The sequence below is a fragment of the Bombina bombina genome, chromosome 3, assembly GCF_027579735.1.
Source record: "Bombina bombina isolate aBomBom1 chromosome 3, aBomBom1.pri, whole genome shotgun sequence".
Lineage (NCBI taxonomy): Eukaryota > Metazoa > Chordata > Amphibia > Anura > Bombinatoridae > Bombina > Bombina bombina.
Window position 1 is genome coordinate 1,127,860,247 of NC_069501.1, and position 21,026 is coordinate 1,127,881,272.

Sequence of the window (21,026 nt, forward strand, 5' to 3'; positions counted from 1 at the left end):
CGTGTGTATAAAATGACCCTTATTATTGGTGTCAGTGTGTGCATACTTCTTGGGCTATATGTCCCACTTTGTCTGCTCCATTGTCTGCGTCTGCCTTACTATTTGCTCAAATCCTTTAATATTTGCTATATGTGCCCTTATGTCTACCTTAGACTGCTGTATTCTGGGATATGTAGTTCCCCAGGCACTGAGTTTGAGGAATACCTGGTGTGTTTATGTATCATAGTATATCAGAGGCATTGTGCCAGCAAATGTAAGCATGCTTGCCATAGGTTCAAGATCTCTGCCTTAAAGGGACATGAAACCAAACAAGTTTCTTTCATAATTTAGATAGAACATAGAATTTTAAATAACTTTCTGATTTACTTCTGTTATCACATTTGGTTCATTCTCTTGGTATCTTTTGTTCAAGGAGCAGCAATGTATTACTGGGAGTTAGCTGAAGACATCGGGTAAGCCAATGACAATAAGCATATATGTGCAGCCACCAATAAGCAGCTAGCTCCCCGTAGTGTATTACTGCTCTGATCCTACCTAGATATACTTTCCAGCAAAGGATACCAAGAGAGCAAAGCAAATTAGATAATAGAAGTAAACTGGAAAGTTTTTTTGTTTTAAATTGTTTGTTCTATCATAATTTAAATAGGGCATGTAATTTTAAACAACTTTCCAATTTACTTTTATTACCAATTTTGCTTTGTTCTCTTGGTATTCTTAGTTGAAAGCTAAATCTAGGAGGTTCATGTGCTAATTTCTTAGAACTTGAAGACTGCCTCTAATCTGAAAGCATTTTGACAGTTGTTCACCACTAGAGGGCATTAGTTCATGTGTTTTATATAGAGAACATTGAGCTCAGGCACGTGAAGCTCCTAGGAGTCAGCAATAATTGGCTAAAAATGCAAGTCTGTCCAAAGAACTGAAATAAGGGGGCAGTTTACAGAGGCTTAGATACAAGGTAATCACAGAGGTAAAAAGTATATTATTATAACTGTGTTGTTTATGCAAAATTGAGGAATGGGTAATAAAGGGATTATCTACCTTTTTAAGCAATAAAAATTCTGGTGTTTACTGTCCTTTTAAGGCTTTTTCCAACCCTGGTTACTTCGGTCACTAATTCTAGGAAAACGCTTTTGACCATCTCTGATTATTTTTTTCTGAATGTGTCTGCATTTAACAACATGGAATAAATGGTAACATTTTTTAAAGATATTTGAGTAAAGGTGCACAAGAAAGACTAGAGATTAGATTAAGCATAATAATTCTCCTGCTGTAAAACAACAAAACCATGCAGATAAAACGTTTAAACTGCACGGTAACATAAGAATGCTAAAACTGGTGTTATCTGTGTAGAATATAGTGATGGTTTATGTAAAATGTAACTCAGTAACCTTACATTGAGCATGCATACTGTTTACCATTAGGTGGCGCTCTTATAACACGTTTTCAAGAATTTCTAATTTATTTTCTTTTAGATGGGGAAAGAGGAAAGCTTTGAACTTCTAAATGTGCTGGAGTTTTCAAGGTAAAATATATTTATTTTAATCTTGGTGTATCAATCACTTAGCCCACTGGCTGCCAGGGAGTGGTCTACAATACACTGAGCCCTCTCTGACAGCTGAGGAGTTAACTGCAAAATGTATTTGCATTTCCATTCATGCTTTCCATCACTGCAGTCATTATTCAGTACTATGATGTATATTATTTAATCATTATTTGACCATAGTGAATTGAGCAGAACTGCAGTTCAGATTACCATCTAAACCACAAGAAAAATATTTTAAAGCATTGAAACACTACATAGAAATATATATATTTTAAATTCTGGTATTTAAGTACAATAAACTAGAATTATATGAATTTTACATTAATTTTAAACCTTTATATAAATCATTTAAATTCTGTATTCAAACAAAAATAATCTATCACTCTGACATCAGGGTGCTTATAAGGAATCCAAACATTTTGTTCCGGTTCTGGGGAATATGCTCTGAATTGGCCAAGATAAAAATATGTAGTTGTAATACCAGGAAAAATATACATAGGAGTTCCCCGCTTTGTAGTTACCCCGACATGAGTATCTAAGTAGTAAAACTATAGAAATCCTGCAAGCTATGAGGTTTGTATGTAGTCAAATTACATTTCCTTGTTTTTGCTGAACAGGATACGGTGTTCCAAAATAATACAGGCTATAGTAATATATTTAAATAACTCTATAAGGCTACACAAGATAGATAGGTATAACGTGACTGCAGTTTATTTTATGCATACAATAGTGGTCCATGTATAATTAAATTTCATAATATGATATGCCACAACCATTTGTAGCAATAACAAGTTTTTTATACTTGCCCTTTAAAGGAATACACCAAGTTTCATATAACTGCATGTAATAGACACTACTACAGGGAGTGCAGAATTATTAGGCAAATGAGTATTTTGACCACATCATCCTCTTTATGCATGTTGTCTTACTCCAAGCTGTATAGGCTCGAAAGCCTACTACCAATTAAGCATATTAGGTGATGTGCATCTCTGTAATGAGAAGGGGTGTGGTCTAATGACATCAACACCCTATATCAGGTGTGCATAATTATTAGGCAACTTCCTTTCCTTTGGCAAAATGGGTCAAAAGAAGGACTTGACAGGCTCAGAAAAGTCAAAAATAGTGAGATATCTTGCAGAGGGATGCAGCACTCTTAAAATTGCAAAGCTTCTGAAGCGTGATCATCGAACAATCAAGCGTTTCATTCAAAATAGTCAACAGGGTCGCAAGAAGCGTGTGGAAAAACCAAGGCGCAAAATAACTGCCCATGAACTGAGAAAAGTCAAGCGTGCAGCTGCCAAGATGCCACTTGCCACCAGTTTGGCCATATTTCAGAGCTGCAACATCACTGGAGTGCCCAAAAGCACAAGGTGTGCAATACTCAGAGACATGGCCAAGGTAAGAAAGGCTGAAAGACGACCACCACTGAACAAGACACACAAGCTGAAACGTCAAGACTGAGCCAAGAAATATCTCAAGACTGATTTTTCTAAGGTTTTATGGACTGATGAAATGAGAGTGAGTCTTGATGGGCCAGATGGATGGGCCCGTGGCTGGATTGGTAAAGGGCAGAGAGCTCCAGTCCGACTCAGACGCCAGCAAGGTGGAGGTGGAGTACTGGTTTGGGCTGGTATCATCAAAGATGAGCTTGTGGGGCCTTTTCGGGTTGAGGATGGAGTCAAGCTCAACTCCCAGTCCTACTGCCAGTTTCTGGAAGACACCTTCTTCAAGCAGTGGTACAGGAAGAAGTCTGCATCCTTCAAAAAAAACATGATTTTCATGCAGGACAATGCTCCATCACACACGTCCAAGTACTCCACAGCGTGGCTGGCAAGAAAGGGTATAAAAGAAGAAAATCTAATGACATGGCCTCCTTGTTCACCTGATCTGAACCCCATTGAGAACCTGTGGTCCATCATCAAATGTGAGATTTACAAGGAGGGAAAACAGTACACCTCTCTGAACAGTGTCTGGGAGGCTGTGGTTGCTGCTGCACGCAATGTTGATGGTGAACAGATCAAAACACTGACAGAATCCATGGATGGCAGGCTTTTGAGTGTCCTTGCAAAGAAAGGTGGCTATATTGGTCACTGATTTGTTTTTGTTTTGTTTTTGAATGTCAGAAATGTATATTTGTGAATGTTGAGATGTTATATTGGTTTCACTGGTAAAAATAAATAATTGAAATGGGTATATATTTGTTTTTTGTTAAGTTGCCTAATAATTATGCACAGTAATAGTCACCTGCACACACAGATATCCCCCTAAAATAGCTATAACTAAAAACAAACTAAAAACTACTTCCAAAACTATTCAGCTTTGATATTAATGAGTTTTTTGGGTTCATTGAGAACATGGTTGTTGTTCAATAATAAAATTAATCCTCAAAAATACAACTTGCCTAATAATTCTGCACTCCCTGTATAAAGAATAATATGAACAGATACTGATATAAAAATATACTATAAAACCTTTTAAAAACTTACTTCAAAGCTCCCAATTTAGCACTATTGATGAGGTTAGGCTGGGACAACCACTGAAAGGTGCTGAGAGCACAACCTCCCCTGCATATAAAAAGACCCATTTCACAAACAGAAGCGGTCTGAAATCTGTATACAGCAGTATACATCAAAAACCTTTAGGCTTGGTTAGGAGTCTTAAAATCAGCACAATGTTATTTAAAAATAAGCAAAACTATATATTTTTACAAAAACACCCACCCCCAGATGGGTGAAATAAATGGATCATCTACAAAACATGTATGCAAAGAAAAATCTAGTGTACAATGTCCCTTTAAGTGGAAGGTGAAATAAATATAGTGGTCAAATGTATTTTAAATGTAACACAATAGCTTCTTGTTGACAAATTATAACAATCACCTACACCTGGATGTGCTACTACAATGATAGTATGCTGTGTTGTCACTATGAGAGCACGCTTTGTCTCACTACCCGCTCCTGTTCTTTTGTTGGCCATTCAGAAATTAAAGGGACAGTCAAGTCCAAAAAAACTTTCATGTTTCAAATAGGGCATGCAATTTTAAACAACTTTCCAATTTACTTTTATCACCAATTTTGCTTTGTTCTCTTGGTATTCTTAGTTGAAAGCTAGACCTAGAAAGGCTCATATGATAATTTCTAAGCCCTTGAAGGCCGCCTCTTATCTAGGGTTGCCACCTCAGCCATTTTTTCCTGGACACTTATTAGTTACACATGCTGCAGGGTGTGCAGCGGGAAACACGAATTGGACTCCTGGACAACACACTAATAGACTATTCATGTTCCCCTCTGCATACCCTGCAGCATGTGTAACTCATAAGTGTCCAGGAAAACATGGCCGAGGTGGTAACCCTACTCTTATCACATGCTTTTTTATTTGTTTTTCACAACAGAGGAGAGCTAGTTCATGTGAGCCATATAGATAACATTGTGATCATGCCCATGGCTTGTGGCAGACACTGCACTAATTGGCTAAAATGAAAGTCAATAGATAACTAAAAAGTCATGTGATCAGGGGGCTGTCAGAAGATGCTTAGATACAAGTTAATCACAGAGGTAAAAAGTATATTAATATAACTGTGTTGGTTATGCAAAACTGGGGAATTTGTAATAAAGGGATTATCTATCTTTTTAAACAACAAAAATTCTGGTGTTGACTGTCCCTTTAATGTGCTTCTTTGTGTTGATACAAAGTTCAGACACACTTTGCAGACAGACAATTTAGGCATCTTGATAGAACCTTATCAGACCTTACAGCACTACAATTCCTACCAACCACATGCCCATACTGGACACACCTTGTTGCCTAATACCCATATTGGACCTCAGATCAGATCCATAACCCTGAAGTCCCTTTCAGTTATCTGCCCTTATAAAACCTCTGAACAAAGCAATGGCCTAGAAGCCTATGTCACCTGTCTACCCCATCAGAACTCTAATCAAATCAACAGCCCCAAAGACCATCAACTACATACACACATCAAAACGCCCTCTCGGCTATATACCCTCATCAGACCCACGGTCTCGGATATATACCCACATCAGACCCACTGTCTCGGCTATATACCCTCATCAGACCCACTGTCTCGGCTATATACCCTCATCAGACCCACTGTCTCGGCTATATACCCTCATCAGACCCACTGTCTCGGCTATATACCCTCATCAGACCCACTGTCTCGGCTATATACCCACATCAGACCTCAAATCAGACCCACAGCTTTAACAGAATATGAAACCCAAACATTTTCTTTTGTGAGTCAGACAGAGCATACCATTTTAAAAAAGTTTCCAATTTACTTCAATTATCAAATTTGCTTCGTTCCCATGATATTCTGTGTTGAAGAGATACCTAGGTATGCATCTGGACCACTACATGGCAGGAAATAGCGCTGCCATCTAGTGCACTTGCAAATGGATAGCATTTTTGCAAAACCGCTGTCATATGGTGCTCCAGAAATGGGACGGCACCTAAGCTTACGTTCCTGCTTTTCAACAAACGATACCTATAGAACGAAGACAATTGTTTATCATTATGTGCTTTATTTGAATCATGAATCATTGTGTGTTATTCTGGAGGCAAGAGGAAGCCAGTGAAGGGATTGGCAGAGAGGTGCAGCAGATGAAGAGTGACGTGTAAGGAAAATGAGCCTGGCATTCCTTATGGTGCTAGGCGGCAGCTGGGGAGACCAGAGAGGACAGAGTTGCAGTAGTCGAGGCAGGAAAGAATGAGAGAGTGGATAAAAATCTTAGTTGTGTCTTGTGTAAGGAAATGTCTAATTTAAGAGATGTTTTTTAAGGTGGAAGCAGCAGGATTTAGCCAAAGAATGAATGCGAGGAGTGAAAGAAAGATCTGAGTCAAGTGTGACCCCAAGACATTGGGCATGCGGGGTAGGGGTAATGATGGAGTTGTCGACAGTTATAGAGAGATGCGGGGTGGAGAATTTGGAAGAAAGGGGGAAATAGGGACCTCAGTTTTGGAGAGATTTAGCTTAAGGTAGTGAGAGGACATCTAGGATGAGATGTGAGAAAGACAGTTAGTGACAGCGGTTAGCAAGGAAGGAGATAGGTCTGGTGCAGAGAGGTAAATGCCATCAGCATACACATTTGTTGACATATTTTATTATTATTTTTAAACATAAATAGCAGTTATATATAAACAATTTTTTAATTATTTTTTATGCTGTTATGATGACTTTTTGTATATATTTAATTTCAGAATGTGCATTTAAGTTACAGTTTGCAGACCAATGTCTTAAAAGTAATAGAGTTAGATTTCGAATCAAATCAATCTGTTAGCCTATCTAGGTTCATTAAAGGGACAGTAAAGTCAAAATTAAACTTAAATGGATTGGATAGAGTACATGATTTTAAACAACTTTCCAGTTTAATTTAATTATAAATGGTGCTTAGTTCTCTTGGTATCTTTTGTTAAAGAGTATTCCTAGATGAGTTCAGGAGTGTGCACATGTATTAAGCCATCTGGCAGCAGTGTTTGCAACATTGTTTATAGCAATGTTACACATAGTTACAAACACTGTTGCCACAGAATGATATAGATACGGGCACACTCCTATCAGCCTACTTAGGTTTACTTTAAAAAAAGGAGATCAAGAGAACAAAACAAATTTGATAATAGAAGTTAATTGGAATGTTTTAAATTGGATGTTCTATCTGAATCATGAAAGCTTAAATTTGACTTTACCTTCCCTTTAATTAAAGGGAGAGTAAAGCCCAAATTAATCTTTTATTATTTAGATCAAATGCCGGGAAAATGAAGGCTGACTCATGCGCACAACAATGCTAGACACTGCCTGAAAAAAGCCGGTGGCAAGAAAATGCAGCATGGCCAATAGTGTTAGCATACCTGGAAGTGCCCTGGTTCTCTGAGTTTGTGGATCTAAATCATTAGCAATAAGGGAATACAAATTTAAGATGCTCCCTTTTTATTCTGAAACGTTGTTTTATGTCAGTACCTGAAACAGCATTCAATCTACAACATGGGAGAAAAACCTTAGGTCATCTTTGGCACCTTTGTAGGGGCAAATCTGCATAACCTTCAGGGCATTCATTGTACCTGGCCACTGAAATACCAGCCAATAACATGAAATACTCCATCTTTACCCAATAAGATTTCAAGAGCAGTGGTAATTAATGCTGTTCTCCTAATTACTTATGGAGAAACAAATTGATGGATTAATAAGAAAAAATTGAATTCTCCAGAGGCACAAATAAATGATAAGTTACTGGGTGAAATGATTGCTCAAAAAGTACAATTTATGACAAAAACTGAGACAAAAAACAAAAGCTTGGAGAATTTTACAGCCTTTTTTTTTTTTTTTTATGGCGCAATTTTATTTGATAAATATGGAGAACGCTTCACCGGCAGATGTTTAAGTGCAGTTAAAGGGGAACTGCAATGAAACATTTTGCCCTAAGAAAATTGTTCAAATTATGTCCAGGTTCTTTTTCACACAAAGCTCACACTAGAGAATTTATAATTTTGTGAATGTGTGACATATTTCTGCCAGGCACTAGAGTGTATTTTTTCCTTTTCTTCTTCCATATAATAACCAAGAATTCTAAATATGAAGCAGATGCTCCAGTTTTATATTGGATCCTCCTACATATACAAAAACAGATTTTACCTTTTTTTTTTTATTTGTGCACGTTTTCTGGACGCAATTGCCTGCATAATAATTGTGCTATTTACGGTAAGATTCAGAAAATCTTGAGTGATGCTGACACCTAAATACCACATATATCATTTAGAAGCTAAAGCAATTTGGGGCTCAGACACTTAGTAATCCAAAAGAGATCTGGTTTTGGCAGGAAGAGTGCAATAATTTACCCAGAGCTGAAGCTTGCTGACAGGATCTATAGACCTTGTTTCTCTGTGGGGAAGCTGGAAAAGTTCACGGCAGTTTAACCAAAATTAGAGCTCCCAAGATGGTAGAATTGCAGGATCAGCCCCTAAATCATAGTTGAGTAGTTTTCAGGTGTCAAACTTTATTTAAGTACAACATAGATATAGCATAAACTCTACAAATTAGAACCAAAGCATAGAACTGTCAGTGATTTATCAGTACAACACAAATACCAGACAGAACATAACTTTTTTTTTTTTTGAGACAATGGATATCTGCAGGGAAAACAAACTACATCATCAAATACAGTGATTTCAGTAGCTGATAGCGCTAGAGAGGTAAACCATTTTTCCTTCATACCATTAATTTCAGAACTAAACAAATGACAGCCGCCAGCTCGCTTAAACACAAACGCAGGTTTGCAATAAGATATATGCATGTATTTCTATACATAGGTATATCTGTATTTATATGTGTATATATGTCTATAAATACATAAATACACATATAAATGCATATACATATGTATAGAAATACATACATATATGTATACATGTGTTCCTATGGATCCCTATTTAAGAGCACTTTTGGCCTATTTTTTTTCTAACACCTGATACCTCATATCTTTGAGTCCTTATAACTTTTGTTTAAATAAAAAAAAAGTTTTATTAGATATTGTTATTATGAGTATAACTGTACTTTTAATGTATGTTTGATGTGTTTTGTGCAACTTTTTAGTTTTTCCAAACAGTATAACCAGAGCTCTGAAGTCACAGTAATTATTCTTGTGTAAATCGCAATTGCACTCGTGCGTTTGCATTTAATTTCAACTTCTAATACAGGCGGAAATTTAGCTTGTGCGCAAATGGCCACAAAAACCCAATATCGCTCACGAGCAAACAATAGCATCTATCTATATACAGCATATATATTCATATATATACAGGTGGCCCTCGGTTTATGCCGTTTCAATTTGCGCCGGTTCAGAATAACAACTTTGTTTTCAGTCATGTGACTGCTATTGAAAAGCTTTTGGAAAGCAATGCACTAATTAAAATAGCCAGTAGGTGGAGCTGTCCGCTTGTTTTGCAGCAAAGTTATGCAACTTAACAGCCTTAAATTGATCTGTGTACACAGATCAGACCAGATCTATTGAGAAAAATTTAGCAGGCACTTCCCTATTATCTTCCTGTCCAGCAGATTCAGGTGAGGGTGCCTAACTGCTTATTAATCAATGCAGATTGAAATGCATAGAATAGGTGCAGACCCAATATTATCTAACATGCTAACAATGCAGAGAACTGATTGCAGAAAAATGCAAGTAAAAAAACTTTTTTGTTCATTAAACTTAGTTTGATGATGGTACAATCTATATTTTTAGGTTTATAATGCTGTTTAGCATTTAAAGTCTTCATTTCAAAGCTTTCAAAATAATGTATTAGGTGTTACTTATGACAATTTTGAGAGGGGCCTGGAACTAACTCCCTCACTTCCCATTGACTTACATTATAAACTGGATTTCAATTTACAACGGTTTCGATTTACAACCATTCCTCCTGGAACCTAACCCCGGCGTAAACTGAGGGCTACCTGTATGTATATATATATATATATATATATATTTCTCATATAGGTGACGAGAGTCCACGGCCTGTTACGTATGAGAGATACATTCCTATCACTAGGAGGAATGTATATACCATACTAACAGGTCGTGGACTCTCACCACCATGAAATAAATACATTTATCAGGTGAGATATAAATTATTACGAAGTACCCAAAAAAGAAAATAGGGCAAAGAAAAGGGTTTATAGCACTCCTCCTCTAAGAAGCGTAAACATATGTTAAAACTTAGGGGGATATCTATCAAGCCGTCAACTGTGTTGCATTCGCCGGCATCAATACGCTCGCCTAACATCGCCTAACATCGCGGCCACATATTTCAATACGCTCTCCTTAGTTATGAAAGAAAGCCGGCAAAAAGACGCACACCAAGTACGGGACGATGAGCATCGGACTGTTTTTAGCTAGAAGTCGATTCTGCTTTTCCAAACTTTATTTATACCCTATCACTAAATGCCGCCACTATACTAAAATATTTAACCCCTATTCCGCCACTCCCCGACCCTTCCGCAACCTAAATAAAGTTATTAACCCCTATCCCGACACTTCCCGACCCCACCGCAACCTAAATAAAGTTATTAACCCCTATCCCGCTGCTCCCCGACCCCGCCGCAACATAAAGTCATTAACCCCTTTCCCGCAGCTTCCCGACCCCGCTGCAACATAAAGTTATTAACCCCTATCCCACCGCTCCCAGACCCCGCCACAACATAAGTAAACGTATTAACCCCAATTCCGTCGCTCCCCGACACAGCCACCACTAAATAAACCTATAAACCCCTAAACCATCAGCCCCCCACATCGCCATAAACAAAATTAACTTAACAACCCGCTAACTTTAAATTAAAATTATAACATCCCTATCTTCAAATAAATTTAAACTTACCTGTAGAATTAAAATAATCTATTTTAAAATATTAATTAACCTACCCTAACTATTATACTACAAAAAAAGGAAATAGGGTAAAGAAAAGTATTTATAGCACTCCTCCTCTAAGGAGAGTAAACATCGGCTAAGAAACGGGGTAGCTCAGTAGGTCCTTTCCTCTTTGACATTATCATAGTGCCAGTAATTATCTTTTTGAGATATAAATTATGTTTTATATTATAATATAAATGTATATATATATATATATATATATATATATATATATACACATATTAGACTTGTGCACAGCGGAAAAATTTGTTTTGAACCAATTCAGATTTTTTTTTAATTTTGTTTTTGGATCGATTCGAATTTGTATTCGGATACATTCAAATGTATTCATTTCGGATTCATTCAGATTTTAAATAAATTCAGATGTATTCGTTTCGGATTAGATTCGTAAATTCGGTAGTTCGGTATGTGTTAGATGGGATGTGCTGTGTATTAGACTAGTATTATGTACTGTATATTAGGTGTAACCCATCTGAATCAACATAAGTACCAACCTCACAGGTACCAGCTACACAATATGCACAGAGCTAGCAGAGGTATATAACCTAATATACAGTACATAATACTAGTGTAATACACAGCACATCCCACCTAAGTACCAACCTCACAGGTACCAGCTACACAATATGCACAGAGCTAGCAGAGGTATATAACCTAATATACAGTACATAATACTAGTGTAATACACAGCACATCCCTCCTAAGTACCAACCTCACAGGTACTAGCTACATAATGTGCCTTGCACAGAGATAGCAGAGTGATATAACCTAATATACTGTACAATACTAGTATAATTGTGATTAGTCCATGGCCATTCGAATGTAACGAATAAATCCGAACTAATTTGGATTTGTTCGTTACAAATGCATTCAGATTAGTTTTGTTTCATTACTAGGGTAATTTGGAAATTCAAATCGATCCGAAGCTCAGAATTTGACAAATTCGTCTGAATTTTGATTTGGAACAAGACAAATCGCACATGTCTAATACATATGTTTATATCTATATGGGTAATTTGATCCATCCGAACCACCAAATCCCTTTAAGTGTCTGATTTTGAGGATTTTTTTTTATTTTTTTTTAAAGTAGGCTGAGTATTTTTATTTCACTTGGATGCTTCATTTCTAATTATCTGTATAAACCTTTTAAATATTATGCAGCTGCATAAACATCTGTGTTAAGCACAAATCTTTTGATCCAAATGACAGAGGTACTGATTTCTTAATCAGGGGTGTGGCTCAGATATGCTTTTAAAACCCATCTCCTTGGTCATGCAGAGTAAAGATTTGCATTCCTAGATATTAGCTGCTTAAAATAAATGTGCCAAATGTCTAATAATTCACCTTCACCTTTTAAGTGAGCATTGTTTGTCTCCTGCCAAGAATGTGTTTGGCGCTGATAGATGAGAAATGTGTCCTGCACATAAGGCACAATGTTAGTGTTACTTTATGCCACTGAGCTGTGTGCATTAGCCAAACAGGGGCAGGATAAGAATATACTCTTCTGTGACCAATACTTAAACATCCCTTGAATAATAAATTGTTAGACTGTTCATTGTTGTTTGCGTTTCCTTATATTATTTTGTGCATCGCTTATTAATCCACAGTAGAAAGTTACCTCTAAATAATTCATGTAGAACAGTGTCTGCTTTTTCAGGTCATACAAGTCCCTCTGTAGTTAAAGGGACAGTCTAGTCATAAATAAACTTTCATGATTCAGATAGGACATGTAATTTTAAACAGTGTTCTAATTTACTTTTATCATCAATTTTGCTTTGTTCTCTCGGTATTCTTAGTTGATAGCTAAATCTATGAGGTTCATATGCTAATTTCTTAGCCCTTGAAAGCTGCCTCTTATCTGAATTCATTTTGACAGTTTTTCACAACTAGAGGGCGTTAGTTCATATGTGTCATATAGATAACATTGTGCTCACGCACATTTATTTACCTAGGAGTCAGCACTGATTGACTAAAATGCAAGTCTGCCAAACATTTTTAAATAAGGGGGCAGTCTGCAGAGGCTTAGATACAAGGTAATCACAGAGGTAAACAATATAGTAATATAACTGTGTTGGTTATGCAATACTGGGGAATAGGTATAAAAGGGATTATCTATCTTTTTAAACAATAACAATTCTGGTGTAGGCTAGTTGGCACTATTGCTTACATATAACTGTGGTTAAATCCTACAAAGGGGTTAAACACATAGTTAAAGTCAATTTCAGAGCAGCAACTCACTATTGGGAGCTTGCTGAACACATCTGATGAGCCAATGATAAGAGTCATATGTGAGTATCCACTAATCACCAGCTTGCTCCCAGCTGTTCATTGCTGCCTCTGAGCATACCTAGGTATGCTTTTCAATAAAGGTTTGAAAGAGAATAGTCAATTTGATAATAGAAGTAAACTCAAGTCTCTTAAAATTGAATGATGTATCTTATCATGAACATTTAATTTTGACTTTCATGTCCCTTTAAAGGTAATTCTGTGCTAATATGATTACCTTGAGCAATATGATGCCTTCAGCAAAACCAATACAGGGGTTGATATTTAAATCTGAGCTTTTAGAGAGCACAGAAATACAGAATCTTGTAAGTTGACACAGCTGAAAAAAGAAACATTGGTCATACGGAGTGAGTCTAAGTATATTTTTTACCTTAAAATATTAATATTTGACTTAATTTAAAGGGGCATTTAAACTTAGAACTGAATGCCCCATAAAAGGGCTTGTGTGTTCATTATTAATTTTACACACTCTGACAATTGTTTCCCCCCTTCCCCTGCCATATTTAGAACACTGTCCCTGCAACATTCTACACAGTGATTACTTGATCAGTTTAGGGGCTCATTTATATCTGTCTCTAACTGGCAAAACCAAAGGAGCTCAGAAAAACATGCTCAACAATATTTTATATATGATGGTGATGATGATTATTATCTTTATTTCTAAAGATTCTGCAGTTATAGGGGAGTACAGTAAATAGAGACAAGACATGGAAATATGTTCAGGAGCAGAATGATTAGGGCCCTGCTTCTTACAGAGTAGAGTTTACAATCTAAGTGATAGTTTAAGGTACATGTTGCTGTTTCAAAGGGTTTGTCCATGGATCTCAAAACAATGTAAGATTACAGCTTCAAATAAATGTAACCAATATATTTTTTATGCAGATCTTCTGCAATACAGTTCTTATCTGCTGACATATACTATGTGTATATAAAAATGACTTGTGTCCCTCGAGATCTAGGGGTTGAACAGTTATCATTTATATTTAATGTAAGGAAGGATTCATTTGGATAGAATGATATTGTTATGCTTGTGCTTGTAGTTAGAATGGGCTTTTGGGTAAGTTTTATAGACATGTTACTTTATCTGTTTGTTAAACCTCACAAAAGTTATAAATGCCTTTATTCATTTTAGTGACAGGAAGAGGATGTCTGTGATTGTCCGAACGCCATCAGGGTCTCTCCGTCTTTACTGTAAAGGGGCTGTAAGTGTCTATTTTCCTTTTATTTAGACCATTATACATGGTATGTTGCATCAGAAAAAAAAGTAGTTGTTGTACTGTTTACTAATGCATAGTAAATAAATTATTTGTATAATTTAATTTTTATAGGAACAAAAGTATTTGCAACAATGTATAACACTGCCACAAACATTTGTCTAGATTACGAGTCTTGCGTTATGAGTAAAAAAAAGCAGCGTTAAGCCTCATAACGCTGCTTTTTTACTCCCGCTGGTATTACGAGTCTTGAAGATTTAGGGGCACCGCACACTTTTTTGGCCTTACCGCAAATCAACTTGCACAAATTGCGTATAGTCTTTTTTTCTATGGGACTTCCATAGCGCCGGTATTACGAGCTTGTCCTGGGAGGCCAAAAAGTGAGCGGTACAGCCTACCCCGTCAAGATTCGTACCGCATTCTAAAGTCAGTAGTTATGAGTTTTACACTACAACGCTGTAGCATAAAACTCATAACTAAAGTGCTAAAAAGTACACTAACACCCATAAACTACCTATTAACCCCTAAACAGAGGCTCTCCCGCATCGCAAATACTAAAATTAAATTATTAACCCCTAATCTGCCGCTCCGGACATCGCTGCCACTAGAATAAACATATTAACCCTTAAAATGCCGCACTCCCGCCTCGCAAACATTAGTTAAATATTATTAGCTCCTAATCTGCTGTCCCTAACATCACCGCCACCTACCTACATTTATTAACCCTTAATCTGCCGTCCCCAACGTCGCCGCCTCTATATTATATTTATTAACCCCTAAATCTAAGTCTAATCCTAACACCCCCTAACTTAAATATAATTTAAATAATTATAAATACAAATTACTATCATTACCTAAATAATTCCTATTTAAAACTAAATACTTACCTATAAAATAAACCCTAAGCTAGCTACAATATAACTAATAGTTAAATTGTAGCTATCTTAGGTTTTATTTTTATTTTACAGGCAAGCTTGTATTTGTTTTAACTAGGTAGAATAGTTACTAAATAGTTATTAACTATTTAATAACTACCTAGCTAAAATAAATACAAATTTACCTGTAAAACAAAACCTAACTTAAATTACACTAACACCTAACACTACACCACAATTAAATAAATTACCTAAATTAAATATAATTAACTAAATGAAATTAAATTAGCTAAATTTCAAAAAAACAAAACACTAAATTACAGAAAATAAAAAACAAATGACAAGATCTTTAAACTAATTACACCTAATCTAATAGCCCTATCAAATTAAAAAAAGCCCTTCCAAAATAAAAAAAAAAACCCTAGCCTAAACTAAACTACCAATAGCCCTTAAAAGGGCCTTTTGCTGGGCATTGCCCCAAATAAAGCAGCTCTTTTACCTGTAAGAAAAAAATACAAACAACCCCCCCAACAGTAAACCCATCACCCACACAACCATTCCCCCAAATAAAAGCCTAACTAAAAATACCTAAGCTCCCCATTGCCCTGAAAAGGGCATTTGGATGGGAATTGCCCTTAAAAGGGCATTAACTCGATTGCAGCCCAAAGCCCTATCCTAGAAATCAAACCCACCCAATACACCCTTAAAAAATCCTAACACTAAGCCACAAAGATTCACTTACCGGGAGAAGTCTTCATCCAAGTGACAAGATGTCCTCAATGAAGCCGTCAGAAGTGGTCCTCCAGACGGGCAGAAGTGGTCCTCCAGATGGGCAGAAGTCTTCATCCAGACGGCATCTTCTATCTTCAACCATCCGTCGCGGAGCATCCTCTTCAATCAACGTCTTCTTGCTGAATGAAGGTACCTTTAAGTGACGTCATCCAAGATAGCATCCCTTAGATTCCAATTGGCTGATAGAATTCTATCAGCCAATTGGAATTAAGGTTGAAAAAATCCTATTGGCTGATGCAATCAGCCAATAGGATTGAACTTCAATCCTATTGGCTGATCCAATCAGATAATAGGATTGAGCTTGCATTCTATTGGCTGTTCCAATCAGCCAATAGAATGCGAGCTCAATCCTATTGGCTGATTGGATCAGCCAATAGGATTGAAGTTCAACCTTAATTCCGATTTTTTCAACCTTAATTCCGATTGGCTGATAGAATTCTATCAGCCAATCGGAATCTAAGGGACTCCATCTTGGATGACGTCACTTAAAGGTACCTTCATTCAGCAAGAAGACGTTGATTGAAGAGGATGCTCCGCACTGGATGTCTTGAAGATGGAGCCGCTCCGCGTCGGAAAGGATGAAGATAGAAGATGCCGTCTGGATGAAGACTTCTGCCTTTCTGGAGGACCACTTCTGCCCGTCTGGAGGACCACTTCTGACGGCTTTGTTGAGGACATCTTGCCGCTTGGATGAAGACTTCTCCCGGTAAGTGAATCTTCGGGGGTTAGTGTTAGGATTTTTTAAGGGTGTATTGGGTGGGTTTTATTTTTAGGTTAGGGCTTTGGGCCGCAATAGAGCTAAATGCCCTTTTAAGGGCAATGCCCATCCAAATGCCCTTTTCAGGGCAATGGGGAGCTTAGTTTTTTTTTTAGTTAGGCTTTTATTTGGGGGGTTGGTTGTTGTGGGTGGTGGGTTTTTTGGTTGGGGGGTTGTTTGTATTTTTTTTCAGGTAAAAGAGCTGATTTCTTTGGGGCAATGCCCCGCAAAAGGCCCTTTTAAGGGCTATTGGTAGTTTAGTTTAGGCTAGGTTTTTTTTTAATTTTGGGGGGGGGGGGTTTATTTTGATAGGGCTATTAGATTAGGTGTAATTAGTTTAAAGATCTTGTAATTTGTTTTTTATGTTCTGTAATTTAGTGTTTTTTGTTGTTGTAATTTAGCTAATTTAATTTAGTTAATTGTATTTAATTTAGGTAATTTATTTAATTGTGGTGTAGTGTTAGGTGTTAGTGTAACTTAGGTTAGGTTTTATTTTACAGGTAAATTTGTATTTATTTTAGCTAGGTAGTTATTAAAAAGTTAATAACTATTTAGTAACTATTCTACCTATTTAAAATAAATACAAACTTGCCTGTAAAATAAAAATAAACCCTAAGCTAGCTACAATGTAACTATTAGTTCTATTGTAGCTAGCTTAAGGTTTATTTTATAGGTAAGTATTTAGTTTTAAATAGGAATTATTTAGGTAATGATAGTAATTTGTATTTATAGTTATTTTAATTATATTTAAGTTAGGGGGTGTTAGGGTTAGGGTTAGACTTAGACTTAGATTTAGGGGTTAATAAATATAATATAGTGGCGGCGACTTTGGGGCGGCAGATTAGGGGTTAATAAATGTAGGTAGGTGGCTGCGATCTTAGGGGCGACAGATTGGGGGTTAATACGTGTAAGATTAGGGGTGTTTAGACTCGGGGTTCATGTTAGGGTGTTAGGTGTAAACATAAAATGTGTTTCCCAATAAGAATTAATAGGGCTGCGTTACGGAGCTTTACGCTGCTTTTTTGCAGGTGTTAGACTTTTTTTCAGCCGGCTCTCCCCATTGATGTCTATGGGGAAATCGTGCACGAGCACGTACAACCAGCTCACCGCTGATTTAAGCAGCGCTGGTATTGGAGTGCGGTATGGAGCACAATTTTGCTCTACGCTCACTTCTTGCCTGTTAACGCCGGGTTTAGGAAAACCTGTAATACCAGTGCTGTAGGTAAGTGAGCGGTGAGAATAACGTGCAAGTTAACACCGCACCCCTCATATTGCAAAACTCGTAATCTGGCTGATTGTTTCTAATACTGCTGCCATAGAATATTAAAGACTCGTGCACGCTCGGAGCTTTTTTAATTTTTTTTTTTACTTTGCATCTATTTAAAACATGGACTTAAAATAAAGCTGCAAATAATTGTAAAAGTGTTAAAATAGTGTACAAAATAATAAAAGCTTAATTATAGTATTTAAAAGGTAAGGTTCCCAGAAACAAAACCACAAGGCTGACCAATTACCATTACATCAAATTTCTCTAATATTACAAAGCATTTTAATAGACTTACTCATGGTATATTGTTTGTATTCAAGGTTATGGTCAAGTTAACATAGCATTGGAGAGTCAATAGCTCCCTATGGGTTATGAGTCAAACATGTATTTTTCTGGCGTAATGATATTCTGAGCTGCACATATTGATCACGTATACTGAGCATGATGTTATGGATTACAGAGGGCCGTGGGACATAAAGACCTGTGAATGTTTAACCATTTCACAGCTGGACATATTTATTGGATAAAGGATCATGTTTATCTAAAAACATCTGCAATACCAAAGTAAAGTAAAAGTAATAACAAGAATAATGATTAGATTACTCACAATAGTGGTGCTAATTATCATTGCGATGCAGGAAAATCACGTTATTGTTGCATCACTTACTTGATTCAGATAGAGCACATGGTTTTAAACAACTTTCCAATTTACTTCTATGATCTAATGTGTTTTGTTCTCTTAATATCCTTTTTTTAAAAGGATACCTAGGTAGGCTCTGGAGATGCTGATTGGTGGCTGCACAAATATGCCTCATGTTATTGGCTTTCAGGTAGCTCCCAGTAGTACATTGCTGCTTCTTTAGCAAAGAATACCAAGAAAATGAAGCAAATTAGATAATATAAGTAAATTGGAAAGTTGTTTACAATTGTATTCTCTATCTGAATCATGAAAGAAAAAATTGGGATTTAATGTCCTAAAGGGACATGAAATTCAAAATTAAATTTGAATGGTTTAGAAAGAGCATAACATTTTAAGAGGGCACGTGAAAGTTGCTACCGCGGTTGTTGCTGCAGAGTGAGAGCTACAGCGGCGAATCTCAGCGCATCGACACCAGAAGCCAAGCATCCAGCAACATGCCGACCCCAAATAAAGCTGATGATCGTATAAAGAAGTTCAAGAACAAAGGCAAAGACACCGTGGAGCTGAGGCGCCGCAAAGTGGAGGTGAGTGTGGAGCTCAGGAAAGCCAAGAAGGATGAGCAGATCCTGAAGAGGAGGAATGTATCTTGTTTCCCAGATGAGCCGCTGTCCCCTGAGCAGAAAACCTTGCAGGTTGCTGTTCCCCAGCTGTCCTTGGAAGAGATGGTGCAAGGCATGAACTCTGGAGAAGCAGAGATGGAACTGAGAGCCACACAGGCAGCCAGGAAGATGCTGTCTCGTGAACGGAACCCTCCTCTCAATGACATAATTGAGGCTGGCCTGATCCCAAAGCTGGTTGAGTTCCTGAACCGTCATGATGATAGTGCCCTTCAGTTTGAGGCAGCCTGGGCTCTTACGAACATTGCCTCTGGGACCTCTGACCAGACCAAGGCGGTAGTGGATGGAGGTGCTATCCCATCCTTCATAAACCTGATGTCCTCTCCCCATGTTCACATTAGTGAGCAGGCTGTGTGGGCTCTGGGCAATATTGCTGGTGATGGCCCAATGTACAGAGATGCTCTGATTAGCTGCAATGTGATCTCTCCCCTTATTAGCCTCATAACTCCACGGACACCGGTCGGCTTCCTCAGGAACATCACCTGGACACTGTCCAACCTCTGCAGGAACTAGAACCCCTACCCTCCCATGTCTGCGGTCCTTCAGTTGCTGCCAGTGCTCACCCGACTCCTGCACTATGAGGACAAGGACATTTTGTCTGACGCCTGCTGGGCTATGTCTTATCTCACAGATGGATCCAATGACCGTATTGATGTGGTGGTGAATACTGGAGCTGTGACTAGGCTGATCCAGCTAATGTAGAGCCCAGAGCTGAGCATTCTGACACCATCTCTGCGACACTGTTGGGAACATAGTCACAGGGAATGATGAACAGAACCAGGCGGCCATTGACGCAGGAGTCCTCTCGGTGTTACCGCAGCTGCTGAGACATCCCAAGTCTAGTGTGCAGAAAGAGGCTGCATGGGCTCTGAGTAACATCGCAGCAGGATCCGCTCCACAGATCCAGCAGCTGATCACCTGCGGTCTCCTCCCACCCCTTGTGGAGCTGCTTAATAAGGGAGACTTCAAAGCCCAGAAGGAGGCAGTGTGGGCGGTGACCAACTACACCAGCGGGGGCACTGTGGAGCAGATCGTTCAGATGGTGCAGTGCGGCGTGCTGGAGCCTCTCCTTAACATGCTCACTATAAAGGACAGTAAAACCATCCTGGTGATCCTGGATGCGATTTCTAACATCTTCCTAACTGCAGAGAAGCTAGGGGAACTGGAGAAGCTGTGTCTGATTGTGGAGGAGCTGGGCGGTCTGGAGAAAAATGAAGCTTTACAGACTCACGACAACCATATGGTTTATCATGCAGCTCTGGCCCTGATAGAAAAGTACTTCTCAGGAGAGGAAACCGATGAGCTGATACAGATGGAGCCTAAAGCTGATAAGGACGAGTTCACCTTCCAGGTTCCAGCTGCACAGAGAGAAGGGTTTAACTTCTGAATTAATCTACAGTGTTAGAACAAAACTGAAGTGTATTTATTAAATCTAAATAAAAGAATATTTTTTTGCAAAAAAAAACAACAAACATTTTAAGAGACTTTTCAATCTACTTCTATTACCAAATGCATTTAATTATTTTAGTATCTTTTGTAGAAAAGC

At 37.7% G+C, this 21,026-nt stretch overlaps 1 protein-coding gene and 1 pseudogene across 1 annotated transcript in view; both read left to right on the top strand.

Annotated features, from left to right (window-relative positions):
- ATP8A2 (ATPase phospholipid transporting 8A2) overlaps window positions 1-21,026 on the top strand; it is a 1,256,305-nt gene that overhangs the window by 158,736 nt on the left and 1,076,543 nt on the right. The window contains exons 17-18 of the mRNA XM_053705572.1: window positions 1,473-1,522; window positions 14,391-14,460. Of these exons, the coding sequence (XP_053561547.1) occupies window positions 1,473-1,522; window positions 14,391-14,460 (120 nt within the window). The remainder of the gene's footprint in view (window positions 1-1,472; window positions 1,523-14,390; window positions 14,461-21,026) is intronic.
- LOC128654531 (importin subunit alpha-5-like) lies at window positions 19,298-20,879 on the top strand (annotated as a pseudogene).